The sequence below is a fragment of the Propithecus coquereli genome, unplaced genomic scaffold, assembly GCF_000956105.1.
Source record: "Propithecus coquereli isolate 6110/MARCELLA unplaced genomic scaffold, Pcoq_1.0 Scaffold111, whole genome shotgun sequence".
NCBI lineage: Eukaryota > Metazoa > Chordata > Mammalia > Primates > Indriidae > Propithecus > Propithecus coquereli.
Genome location: NW_012135081.1, coordinates 2,437,427 through 2,451,565, shown reverse-complemented (window position 1 = coordinate 2,451,565; position 14,139 = coordinate 2,437,427). Strand labels below are relative to the sequence as shown.

Sequence of the window (14,139 nt, the reverse complement as noted above, 5' to 3'; positions counted from 1 at the left end):
AAAGGGGGAACTGAAAGGAGAAGGTTAAAAAGGATGAAAAGCAGCTTTTCATGCCAATCACTGAAGACCAGACAAGAGGGACTAGGGTATTAAATATTATAGCAGGGAGAAACTGGCTGAGACAGGTCCTGGAATTGGTAGGCTGCTATATCAACAGAGGCCTCTACAACACTGTAGGCACACTGTAAGAGGCCAGGCTAGAGCCCAGACATTTGTGTTCCTATCCCAATTTCACCACTGAGGAGCTGGGTAACCTTGGGCAAGTCACCAGCCCTTTCTGTGATGCAATTTCCTCATCTAGTTAACTTGTAAGGGTTGTTTCTTCTTCAGTACTACATGATTTGGTGACCATCAATTTCAGTTCCCAAGATATTGGCACTAAACAGAGTTTTTTAGGGGCAGTGGCTGGGTAGCCCTGCAAGTGACACAAGCATTGTCTTCCTTCTGCTAGTGACACACCTGTTACGCCCATCTTCTCTCAGTGTTCCTGCAGTATCACCATCCTCTGGGCTTCTCCCCACTTCTCCCCATCCAACATCAAGTCCTTCCATTTTCTAGATTCTGCTTCTTTCAGGCCATTACCAAAGCTAACATCCAGAATAAACCCTCATCACGTTTTGCCTAAAAAGTTTGTATTCATCTCTACAAATGAATTAAGCACATTATAATCATCTGATTACCAACCTATCTTCACCTCCAGACTTTAAGGCCTCTTGAAGTCAGTGAGTGCATTTTATTTGTCTTGGCGTCCCAATATCCAGCAATGCCTGGCACACAGTTGAGTGCATTAATGTCTGTTTAGGGGAAAAAAATGAAAAACAATAGCAGACAAAGACCTCTAAATTTGTGTCAGACCTCCAGCTTCCCTCTCCACTCCCTAGGAAGTGTATTTTGACCGTCCTCCCTTCCTTGAGGGAATTTCACCTCCACTGTAAAATGCTTGAGTAAATGGTTCTTCCAAACCTAGTGTCCCAATTTCCAGAAATAGCCTCAAACAAATCAGAGAATAACTTCTATTTGTTGACCTTCTCCCTACAGAAACAATTGTTGTAATTTCAACAGCCCCACCCCAATTTGCACAATCTGTGTCGGTGTTCACATTCTGCTTCCATCTAGTACACTGTATTCCAACTAGAAAAACTTGCTCCCCATCTCCTACACAGGCGTCTATACTCTCCTCCTTAGCATTTTTCCATTGAGATCATCTCCTTTCCTAAGAACTCCCCACCCCCGCCCCACCCCCACCCAATTTCTACTTCCAGCTCATTTATTCCTTTCTTTCAAATCCAGATCTGCAGTTCTGTCCCCATTCTGCACTCTGTCCCTACCAGTTCCAGGCTTAGAACTAATCTCTCTGGCAGTGGCTAAACTGCAACCTGGAGCAAGAAATACAATTTACTTGGCACCTTAGCAATGAATACCCATAGAACTGAAACACGTTTTCTGATACAATAAATACCCTTGCCGAGTGGAACTCACAATATTTTCTACCCTGTTGTTTCAGTTATTTTCCAGTGCTGATCGTGATAGCTAATTCACTTTCCGGAGTGAATGAGTCTTGGCCCACATTTGAAGACTTTGTTCAGTGGGGCTGATGTTCCAGAACCTCAGGGCTGGAGCTTCGACATTGGTCTAGAGTGAGTTCCACCTGCGGGCAGGCCCGAGTCTCCGCCCCGCTCTGAACAAGTCCAGCCCCTACCCCAGCTCTGGGCGTCGCCGCCAGGCCCCAGCCTGCCGCTCTGGGTCGCGCCCCCTGAGCTGGCTGTGGTGGGCCGTGGGGCGGGCCTCAGGGTGGCCGTCGTGTGGGCCCGGGCTGGCACCCGGTGTAGGGGCGGCGGGGGGCGGCCAGCAGGCGGGAGGATGAGGCCCGCCCGCCACCACCGGATGCGAGGCATGCTGGGAGCCCGCACTTCCTCCTCAGGGGCCTCTAGAAAACCACAGGGCCCCGGGCCAGGGCAGCCGCCCCCAGGGAGCCAGCAGGATGGCCGAGGGCAGGGCGGGTGGCGCAGCCGGCCTCTTTGCCAAACAGGTGCAGAAGAAGTTCAGCAGGGCCCAGGAGAAGGTAGGCGGCCTGGCCTCGACGACTGCCCGGCCCCGCGGGCGCAAGGAGCTGAGGCCCGACGGGAGCCAAGGCCGGGCGGGCAGGACGACAGGCATGCAGGGCGCTCAGGGCCCCGGGAAGGCCAGGGCTGAAGAGGAGGGTCTCCCCGAGAAACGGGAGCAGGGAAAGGGTTTCCATGAAAACTGGCAGATTTGAGAGAGAATGAAGAACACCAAACAATCTTGGGCAAGGGTGGGGGAAGCCGAGGCGATAGCAGTCTCTCAGGAACCTTAAACAACCACCTAGAAAAGGTGAATGAAAGGAACTGACATCGGCCAACCATGTATCGGGTTTTGTCCTAGCAAGCCAGGAGGATGGTATTTTACAGATGATGGACTTGGTGGGTAGTTTCCCTCGGAGGGTAATTTCCCCAAAGGCAAAGACAGTGATGACCAGCTGTGATGCCCGTGTGTACCACCAGTTAGCTTGAATTGGGAGTCTACTGAAAACTAGAATAATTCTACATAATTCTCTCTCTACCTACTCCTGACTGGTCTCTGGATGTTAAGCTGTTGTAAGTAGTAGTCCATATCTGCTTCCTGTACCCTCCCTTTGGCATTGGAGAGTGCACTGCCCAGGATGATGAAGGGGTGTGTGTCTCTTTTTAGATTGTGTCCTTGGTTAGTGCTGAGTAGTCCTACCCCAGCACTAGCGTTTAGGTTGGCTGCCCATCTATAACTTGTCTGCTTATAGAGATCATGCGGACACTGTTCACTTTTTTTTTTTTTTTTTTTTTTGAGACAAGAGTCTCACTCTGTTGCCTGGGCTAGAGTGCCGTGGCGTCAGCCTAGCTCACAGCAACCTCAAACTCCTGGGCTCAAGCGATCCTTCTGCCTCAGCCTCCCGAGTAGCTGGGACTACAGGCATGCGCCGCCATGCCTGGCTAATTTTTTTTTTATATGTATATTTTTAGTTGTCTAGCTCATTTCTTTCTATTTTTTTAGTAGAGACGGGGTCTCACTCTTGCTCAGGCTGATCTCGAACTCTTGAGCTCAAACGATCCTCCTGCCTTGGCCTCCCAGAGTGCTAGGATTACAGGTGTGAGCCACCACTACCAGCCTACTGTTCACATTTTAATGGCATTTTTGTTTCTATCTGTCCAGAGTATTTTCTTTGCTTCTAACCTGAACCTCCCCTCTCCACCTACCAACACTCTATTAGGCAAGGTGGTATGGGAAGACTTGTATGCCAGAAGAAAAGGGGAGGCGGGGGACAAGAAGGACCTAAGATACAGTTCTGGTTTTTTAAAGGCTAATGGACTTAGCATTTGGGTGAACAACACATACTAAACAATTGAAATAAAGATATTATCTTCTAAAGGTGGAACACTGGTTTGGGTCCTGGAAAAGATTAAGGGCAACCAGCTCTCCCAAGTGGGATTATCAAAAGAGAATTGATAGAATGTAGATGTAGTTCCTGACTTTAAGAGACAAAAATGGTGGACTCTTTTTTCGGCCTCCACCCATCTGCAACCAGATGCTCAAAATAAACAGCATTTTGCTACACATGAGGCTTCGTGTATCACTCTCTCAGCTCTGGACCTAACATTTGGTGCCAAAACTCAGGAGGGCACACCGGGTGGACATGACCTCCCGGACTAAAAAAGAGAGGCAACAGTGAAAGGGAGGGCCTGTATATACTTTTTCTTTTCTTTTTTTCTTTTTTTTGAGACAGGGTCTCACTCTGTTGTCTGGATTAGAATGCTGTGGTATGTTATCATAGCTCACAGAAACCTCAAATTCCTGGGCTCAGGCAATCCTTCTGCCTCAGCCTCCTGAGCAGCTGAGACTACAGGCACTTGCCACCACGCCTGCCTAATTTTTTCTTTTTTTGCAGAAACAGGGTCTTTCTCTTGCTCAGGTTGGTCTCGAACTCCTGGGCTCAAGTAATCTTGCCTCAGCCTACTAAGTAGCTGGGACTACAAGTGTGCAACCATGCCCAGCTGGATATACTTTTTCTTTTATTTCTTTTTTCAATAAGCCCTTTTTAAAGCATGATATATATGCTTTTTCTGTCTCATGAGATGAAGTGAAAGAAATGAGGAAAAGGGAAAGATTCTGTGTGGCCAGACTTTGTTATTTCACTTACCCTTAACTTCACCTTGATCATGGTTTCAGCCTCTCTGAAGGCTGTCTGTTTACAAATCAATAGACCTGAGAGCAGTGCCTGTGGGAAAGTCTCTGTTAGAAGCAGTGTGGGAGAGCAGGAGGTATTAGAGAGGAGAAGCCTAGGCTATGGTCAAAAAAAACAAAAAACCCAAAATACATGAATAATAGTAATTTTAAAAAGACAAACCAAATGCTGGGTGCAGTGGCTCACCCCTGTAATCTCAGCACTTTGGGAGGCCAAGATGGGAGGACTGCTTGAGGTTGGGAGGTCAGGGTTGCAGTGAGCTACATTAGTGCTACTGTACTCCAGTCTGGGTGGGTGACAAAGAGAGACCATGTCTCAAAAAAAACAAAAAAAATAAGACCAATTGACTTTACCTCAGTCTTTTACTCACTATCTTCATCTAGCCTATCATCAACACTACACATGCCTTGCTTTGGGCTTTCTCTCTTTTTTAAGCATGAACTCCAAAATCTTAGGTAAATAATGCCCTGCTCTGGGCTTCAGATCCTGCATTTGTAAAATGAAAAGGTTGATGTTCTTGATGAAATTCAATAAGGTAAAAACACCAAATTGAAAAGAGGAAGGGCCAGGCGTGGTGGCTGACACCTGTAATCCTAGCACTCTGGGAGGCCGAGGCGGGTGGATCGCCCAAGGTCAGGAGTTCGAGACCAGCCTGAACAAGAGCAAGACCCCATCTCTACTAAAAAATAGAAAGAAATGATCTGGACAACTAAAAAAAATATATAAAAATTAGCCGAGCATGGTGGCACATGCCTGTAGTCCCAGCTACTTGGGAGGCTGAGGCAGAAGGACTGCTTGAGCCCAGGAGTTTGAGGTTGCTGTGAGCTAGGCTGACGCCATGGCACTCTAGCCCGGGCAACAGAGCAAGACTCTGTCTCAAAAAAAAAAAAAAAGAAAGAAAAGAAAAGAGGAGGAGGCTCCTTGAACCTCAGAGTCAAATGCTTCCCAAAGGGAGAACCAGCCCCGATTCTTCCTGCCCCGAATCCTGAGAAGATAGAGGGGAGCAAACTCAAATCTGCTCTAGGGAACTTCCAGGTTGATGCAGAAAACAAGATACTCTGAACCCAGACTTAGGCACAGGGGCAGGTAGACATTGAACTTGGATAAGGTGGGAATGGTCTAGGCTGGGGGAGAGAGCTCAGCTCAGTCAGCCTGGAGCCAGATCCCTTGAGTCGAGAAGTTATCGAGGGCAAGATAAAGAGGAGAGAGTTGCATTAAAAAGAAAGGATTCCCTGGAACACTTTTTGATTTTTCTGTAAGAAGTTGGATGTAATCTGAGTAATGTAATAGCTAATGTGTCAAATAGTGATATGTGTCAAATATCAAGTGCCTATTATAGAACAGGCACAGGGATATAACAAGAAAGAGATGATCCCTCCCTTTATGGAGCCAACATTCTAGCAATACGATCTCACTTCATCTTTTCAACCCCTTAAGCAAGTTGTTAGTATCCCAATTTTAGAAATGAGGAAACAAGTCTCAAAAGAGATTGGTAAGTGGCAGAACAATTACTGAAACCCAGGTGTCCTGCCTCTGAATCCTAACCTCAGGGCACTCCCTTTACAATGTTCCTGATAAACCTCTCTGACATCTGTGCCTCCCCACTTGCTGCTGATCCTCTCTCAGAAGCAACAGAGTTTAGGAGTGGAAACACATTTTGCTCAGGCTTCCTCCTCTAAAAAGCTGGGGGTGAATGTCTGGTGACTGGTAAACACAATCGGGATGAAACATTCTGCTTGATCTATTTTCCAATTCAAACTCAGCATGAGGCTGAATTTAAGCTGGCTTAATTTTGTTTTTACAGTATGATACATCTTCACATTTCAAACTACAGTACTGCTTTCACCATCTGTTCATGTCTTGTCTGTGGCAGACTTCTTAGATCTCCCCTGAGAAAGGGCATTGTTTACCACTACTTTGTTGGTCTTTTCCTCTGTTGACTTTTTCTTACCCTATATCCCAGAGGGATTTAATTCACCAAATATTTACAGAAAAGCTCTTTTGTCAGGGGTACTCGACTGGACCCAGGAGGGAATTTAGAGATAAGAGACATTCTTGCCTACCAGAAGCTTGCAATCTAGTTAAAGAAAAAATAAAATAAAATAAGTAACCTGGGAGTATGCAGGTCTATGGGAATTCAGAGGGCAGAAAGATTGGGGAGAATCAAGGGAGCTTTTATGGTGGGGGTGAATTTGAAATAGGAATTGTGGGTGATTAGTAGTTCCTTAGGTAAGTGGTTAGAGAGCTTTCTAGCTGAGAAATGCCAGCAAGAGCAAGGCATGGAGTCTAGAAGTACTTTTAGACATAATAGTGAAAAATGCTGTTGAGCTGGAGCACCGGGAGTAGTGGGAGAAAAGACTGGAAAAAGTATATTAGGTCCATAAAGTAGGAAGGCCTACTTTAGCATATATCCTAAAGATTTCTTACGTAACCACAACAAAATTATTACATCTATGAAAAAGTTTTAGCAAAATTATATAATACAATCTAATATCCAGGCCCTATTCCAATTACCCCAGTTGTTATAACTGATTATGGGGAAAGGTGATAGTGAAGAACTATAGCTACCAAACATGTATGCAGTGATTTTTTTTGAAGCTTTACCCAGCCCTCCTCATCTACAGAAAAGTTAAAAGAATAGGTCAGTGAACACTAGAATATTTTCCACCCAGATTCACATTTACTTCCTTGTCCTTGTTCTTGCTCTTTCTCTCCAAATATCTATTTTTTAACTTTGCAGCTGCCAGGCCAGGCAAATTGGGGCAGAATTCTCAGGGCAGGACTTTAGGGATTGGCATTACATGGGCTTTCATTAGGAAGTGATCCAAAAGTACAATTTATTCATTCTTTCAACAAACATCTGTTGAGCATCTGTACACCCTGTTCCCTCAAGGATCTCTCAGTTGAGGAAGAACACCTATAACATAGTATAAGTGACACATGGACCTGCTGCTTACAGCAACAAATGACTTTGGCCCCAGAACACTGGGTTATGTTTCAGGGTGATAATACTATAACCCTTTTACTTTCAGAGTTGAGGGTGGGGAGGTTCCCTCAATAGCCCCCAAACCCTCCACCTCTAAGCCTTTTAGGATTGGGGAGATTGGTCTGCCCCAGTCTTCCCCTATACTGACTCTAGACTGAGTTTTCTCTTTTCTTTCATTTCTGCCACCTTCACCCAAGAAGAACCAAGCCATGGGCAAAGGAAGGGAGGGGTAGCATAAAGGAAGTAAGAGCTGCACTTGCCACTGAACAAGGTGGTTTTGCAACTTTCTGGTAGAGGACAGTGTTTTGTTTGGGGGGAGAGGGTGGAGCCAGGGAGGATGGCAGACTATACCAGGGCTGGGTGATGAGTGAGGTGGAGTTAGAGATAAACACTAACAGATATGGCCAAACCAAAAAGGAAATACAGGCATTTACAGGCAAGGGAGTGAAACTAGACATAATGATAGTGGATATGCTCTTTGTAAGGCAGCACTGAGAAAGCAGTTTACATGTATAATATCATTTAATCCTTAACAACTCCAGGAGATAAATATTATCCTAATAGGGGAAATGAAGCTCTGTAAACTGAGTCTCAAGAGTTTAAGTGGGCCGGTCGCGGTGGCTGATGCCTATAATCCTAGCACTCCGGGAGGCCGAGCTGAGTGGATTGTTTGAGCTCAGGAGTTCAAGACCAGCCTGAGCAAAAGTGAGACCCCATCTCTACTAAAAAATAGAAAGAAATTAGCTGGGCAACTAAAAATATATAGAAAAAATTAGCCGGGCATGGTGGTACATGCCTGTAGTCCCAGCTACTAGGGAGGCTGAGGCAGAAGGATTGCTTGAGCCCAGGAGTTTGAGGTTGCTGTGAGCGAGGATGACGACACAGCACTCTAGCCTGGGCAACAGAGTGAGACTCTGTCTCAAAAAAAAAAAAAAAAAAGTTTAGGCGACTTGCCCAAAGGCTTATAGTCAATAAGTGGAAGGGCCAAAATGGGAGCCCATATCTATCTGACTCCAGAGTACTTGATCTTAACCACTACAGAAAGAGCTCCAGGAGTGAGACACACTTACCCTCGGGATTAAGAATGGACACTCTTGGATCAGAGTCTCTACACAGAACCTGCCACACTCCCCAGATCTGGACACTCTTGCATGGGATTCAGAGCCCTTCATAATGAGAATCCACTCTCACTTTTCTAGCTTCATTTCCCACAACTCCCCCAAACAGACTCCAAGCCAGCCATGCTGGACCATCTCATGAAGCTGCATGCTCCCATGACTTTGCTGATGCTGTTGTCTTTGCCTGAAATCCTCTTTCCACTCTTTGTACTCTATTACAATCTACCAAATTCTACTTCAAGGCCCCATCCATTCATCCCCTTCTATAGCATCAGTCTCACTCCCCTTTCTGTTAAAATTATTAAGTATTTATTTGCTGGATAATGAGAAATCTAAGCGAGCAAGAAAAGTACCCAGTCCTTAAGGAGCTTACAGTTTAGAAGGAGACATAGACAAATAAATACAAATAATAAAACAATAATATTAATATATACAAGGTATAGAAATTGCAGGCACTTAGAAGGAAGTGATTAACTTGATGGGATGAAGTGGATATGGTTAAGTGTCACAAAGGATATAGAGTATAAACTGGACTTTTTAGATATTTGCCTGGCAGGCAAGGTGGGGAAAGATATTCTAGAAAGAGAGACCAGCATCTATGACAAGCAACAGTGTAGCTTATTCAGGAAACTAAAATAGTGTCAAGGAGGGAAACTTGCATGGAGGAAGAGTAATGAGAGCTGGGCTTAATGAAGGTCACATCATTGGCACCTGTATGCATGCTAGCATTTGACCTATTACTTATAGATACATACTGGGCATTTAATAAACATTTGTTGAAGAGCTGAATGGGGAAATTAGAAAGTTTTAAGCAGCAGCCTGGTAGACCTGTTGCAGCAGGCCAGGTGAGAAACAATGAGGGCCTAGACTATGGCTATTGCAGTGAGACCAGAGAGCATAGGATGGTTTCCAGAGATGGATATGGTAAGGGATTTGATGAGGAGGGTGAAGGAGAAGTAGTTGAAGGTAACTCCTGAGTTTCTAATTTGGGCCCGGGGGATGGTGGTACTTCCTTCCAAGATGGGGGTTACAGGAAGAAGACTGAGGGCTTTCTTACTACATGTAATTACTTGTTTTTTGGTTTTTTTTTTTTGAGACAGAGTCTCACTGTGTTGCCCGGGCTAGAGTGCCGTGGCGTCAGCCTAGCTCACAGCAACCTCAAACTCCTGGGTTCAAGCGATCCTCCTGCCTCAGCCTCCTGAGTAGCTGGGATTACAGGCATGCGCCACCATGCCCGGCTAATTTTTTCTATATGTATTTTTAGTTGTCCAATTAATTTCTTTCTAGTTTTAGTAGAGACGGGGTCTCGCTCTTGCTCAGGCTGGTTTTGAACTCCTGAGGCCTCCCAGAGAGCTAGGGTAATTACTTGTTTATGAGTGAATGGCCCCTATGAGAATGGAGACTGGGTCTTATTCATCACCATGTCTTTTGCATTAGTACTGAGATTAGTATGATGGTTGTCTCTCAGCTTTTCTGGTTGAGAGGAAATAGACATGGATAGCATTCAGTGTCTAGTTGAGTTTGAAGTGTATTATATCAGGGCTTCGAAAAGTTTTCCACAAGGACCCTCATGAGAGAAGAGTCCCTTGGCTACCTCTCTAACTTGATCTACTACAGGAATCTGTGGCCACGGCTGGAAGACAGTCTCTCAAGTAAAAAATGTGTTCAGGCTCATGTTTTATTTTTAAAAGCCATGGACATTTTACATTCTTCTCAATCTTTGCTTTATTTTTATTTATTTAATTATTTTGAGATAGGGTCTCCCTCTATTGTCCAGGATGGAGTACAGTGGTATAATCATAGCTCACTGCAGCCTCAAACTCCTGGGCTCAAGCAATCCTCCTGCCTCAGCCTCCCTAGTAGCTGGGTGAACCACCATGCTTGGCCTTAATCCTTGTTTTGATATACTGCTCTCCTCCTTCCCTCTAAAAAAAGAAAACAGTTTAAGTGTACAATGACAGGCCAAGCATGGTGGTTTAAGCCTGTGATCTGTAATCCCAACATTTTGGGAGGCCTAGACAAGAGGATTGCTTGAGGCCAGGAGTTTGAGAGCAGCTTGGGCAACATAGCAAGACCTCATCTCTACAAAAAAATTAAAAATTGGCCGAGTGTGGTGGTGCACACCTGTAGTCCTAGCTGCTAGGGAGGCTGAAGCAGGAAGATTGCTTGAGCTCGGCAGTTCAAGGCTGCAGTGAGCTAAGATCGCACCACTGAATTCCATCCTGGGCAACAGAGGGAGACCCTATCTCAAAGAAAAAAAAAAAAGTAATGACATTCCAGGAAGATATACCTTATTTATTCTGAGCTTTATATATAGAGCCCACTACTACATACTCCCAGAGCTACCCCCAATTTGAGAAGAACCACAAAACATGTTTTTTTTTTTCAATAATGTGTTATATTCCTAATTCTCTTGGGCTGATGATTACAACCCTTTAGTTGTATCTGAGACTTGAGTGAAACCAGGATCATATAAGGCCAACAGATAAGAGACTTGACTGTAACCTTATGGTCTTTTTTGTCTTATATCTCCAGGTACTGCAGAAATTGGGAAAAACTGTAGAAACCAAAGATGAGCGATTTGAACAAAGTGCCAGCAACTTCTACCAACAACAGGTAATCTGGAGGGTGGGGAAGGGAAGCTTGGAGGAAGAAAGAAGACATGAGGGTTGAATGGCAGAAGAACAGCAGGTTCTGCAAAGCGGCAAATGTCCCTACCAGCCCATCCTCCCCACAAGGGATAAGGGCCACAGGGTGACTCACTACTTATCCGTCCCCTGGGAACCAGAGAAACTTACCTTTCCAGTTCCAGCTGACCCTGGGATTTACAGGGACAGGGGAACGTTCTTTTCTTTTAGTGGCTCCCCTCAGGACGGCCAAGGTACAGTTGCATCACCAGGTCCTTAGACAACATCAAATGTGAGCCTCTTGCCACCTTCATTTGTGGCTTATTCACCTTCCCAGAGTACCTCTCTGCCACCCTAGGGCTCCTCTCAACTCAATAGCCTCATGCTTTCTTCATTGTCTCTTTGTTTCCTACGTCTACCCCACCTAAGCCCTTTGTTCTAAAATACCTCCATCTTTACCTGTCATTTCTACCAACAAACCTCTTGTTCTCACTGTTCCTTCTATTTCAGCTAGGTATTATGGATAATTTCATGTAGAAAATATACATTAAGAAGTAGATAATAGAGGTTTAACCATTATGGGATATTTGACTTTCCATCTACCATGTGCAAGGCATTGTGCTCAACACTTCACATACATCCCCTCTTTACAATAGAAGGGAGTTATTAACTTAAATGAATATCCAGTTGCAATGCAATTCTGACACTACCCAGAGTTAAGTCAGATTGCACAGGTTAAGGGCATAGTGTCCCACAGGACTGCCCTCCCTTTAGACACCAGCTGCGAGCTCTGGGTTCCCAGGCTACTGCACTTCTGACCAACTAGCTACAAATTTGGAAGTTCCTACTACCTGCTCAGGTTTGATAATTCACTAATATGACTCTCAGAACTCAGGAAAGTGCTCTACTTACAATCATAATTTTATTATAAAAGATACAAACCAGGATCAGCCAACTGAAGAGACCCATAAGGTGAGGTCTGGGAGGTCCCAAACATGAAGCTTCTGTGTCCCCAGAACATGTTATTCTCTCAGCATGTTGATGTAGGATTACTCAGGTGAGCTTCAGGTGTCCAGAGTTCTTACTGCAATTTATTTACATATTGAATCATCGACTATGTGATTGAACTCAGTCTCTCCCTTGCCCTCCCTAGGAGGTCAGGCTGATATCACCTGTCCCAGAGCTTCAATCCTCCAATTACAGGGTTCATCTTTCCAGCCTGCCAGCCACCATCGTGAGTCATTTGTTTAGTGTAAACTCAGGTATGGTCTGAGGGGACCACCTTGAATAATGAAGACACAGGATTTAGAGGTTACTTCTCAGGAACCAGGGACAAAGACAACACAAATTCTTTTTTTCTTTTTGGGACAGGGTCACCCAGGCTAGAGTGAAGTGGTGTCATCATAGCTCACAGCAACCTCAAACACCTGAGTTCAAGCAATTCTCTTGCCTCAGCCTCCTGAGTAGCCGGGACTATAGGCATGCACCAACATGCCTGGCTAATTTTTTCTATTTTTTGGTAGAGACGGGTGTCTTGATGTTGGTAGGGCTGGTCCTGAACTCCTGGCCTCAAGCAGTCTCCCTGCGCCAGCCTCCCACAGTGCTAGGATTACAGGCGTGAGCCACTGCACCTGGCCTACAAATTCTTTATTATACAATATCAGTTAAATTACATGGGAAATAATTTTAAAAATTATGTTAAAAGGATATTAGCTATCATCTAATTCAGTAGTTGATTGTATAACAATCATTTGGGAACTGTTTAAAAATGCAAGGTCTCTGGGAGTAGGACCTGGGAATCTTATTTTTAAACTTTTTTATTGGAAAATTTTAACTATATACAAAGGTAGAGAAACTTGTATAATGAATCCACATGTACCCACCTTTCAGCTTCCATAACTTATCAACTCATGGGCAATCTTGTTTCATCTGTGTTCCCACCCACTTTCTTCTATCCTTGATTATTAGGAAGCAAATTCCAGATGTCATCATCTGTCAACCTAAATAAAAAAAGAGGCTCTCTAAAAGAAAAACATATTGGTGGATGCCTTTTTCGGCCTCCATCCATCTGCACCCAGATGGTCAAATAAACAGCATTTTGCTACACATGAGTCTTCGTGTGTCTCCCTTTCAGCTCTGGATCTAACATTTGGTGCCGAAACCTGGGAGGGCACATTGGGTGGACATGAGCTCTGGGACTGTAGCAGGCAAGGCTTGCAACTCGGAAAGCAGTAGGCAGTGGCAGCTCATCCTGGGCTTACGCCTGAATCCTGCCTTCCTCTGAGTCCTTTGGTAATCAGTAAGGTTTCCACAATTCTTTCCTGAATATAAAAAAAACAAAAACATATTTATTCAGGAATAGAGCATTGCAATAGGAATACGTGTGCCATGGTAAACTATGTGCATATTCAGGAAGATAAAGGTTTTTAAAGGAAAAAAATGACAAGGATTACATGATCGTTTTGGAGTAATTAGTCTTAGCTACAAAGATCAATAACAAGGGTGATGCTACTCCAAGATTGGACAGGCAGTTGCTGGGCAAATGTCCTTGCAAAAGAATTTATCGTATAAGGTTGCAAGAGCCTTTGTGCAAGATTGTGGTTTTTGCAGTCATTTGTGATAATTTTTGTTATCAGGCATATAGGCATGAGAACCCTCTCTTCATGGCCTTCCCTGGCTCTATTTGTTAGGGTTTGTTTTTTTTTTTTAACACTAGTGACTCCATTTTGATTCTGATAATTTCCACACATCCATTAAAATTTCATCATCCATCTCTAAAGGTAAGGACTCTTTTAAAATGTAACCACAATACCACTGTCACACCTAAAAATGTTTTTCTGTAAAACATTTACTCATAGGCTGCGTGCGGTGGCTCACGCCTGTAATCCTAGCACTCTGGGAGGCCAAGGCGGGAGGATGGCTCAAGGTCAGGAGTTTGAGACCAGCCTAAGCAAGAGCGAGATCCCATCTCTATTAAAAATAGAAAGAAATTAGCCAGACAACTAAAAATATATAGAAAAAATTAGCTGGGCATGGTGGTGCATGCCTGTAAGTCCCACCTACTCGGGAGGCTGAGGCAGAAGGATCGCTTTGAGCCCAGGAGTTTGAGGTTGCTGTGAGCTAGGCTGATGCCACAGCACTCTAGCCTGGGCAACAGAGTGAGACTCTGTCTCA

General features: G+C 44.6%; 1 protein-coding gene across 3 annotated transcripts in view; it reads left to right on the top strand.

Moving 5' to 3' along the window:
* The first annotated feature begins 1,890 nt into the window (after positions 1-1,890).
* Positions 1,891-14,139, top strand: part of BIN2 (bridging integrator 2) — a 34,958-nt gene continuing 22,709 nt past the window's right edge. For 2 of the 3 annotated variants that reach the window (XM_012654419.1, XM_012654427.1), the window contains exons 1-2: positions 1,891-2,062; positions 10,874-10,954. In XM_012654419.1, the coding sequence (XP_012509873.1) occupies positions 1,982-2,062; positions 10,874-10,954 (162 nt within the window). In that variant the 5' untranslated portion in view covers positions 1,891-1,981. The remainder of the gene's footprint in view (positions 2,063-10,873; positions 10,955-14,139) is intronic. The other variant, XM_012654435.1, reaches the window with a different exon arrangement.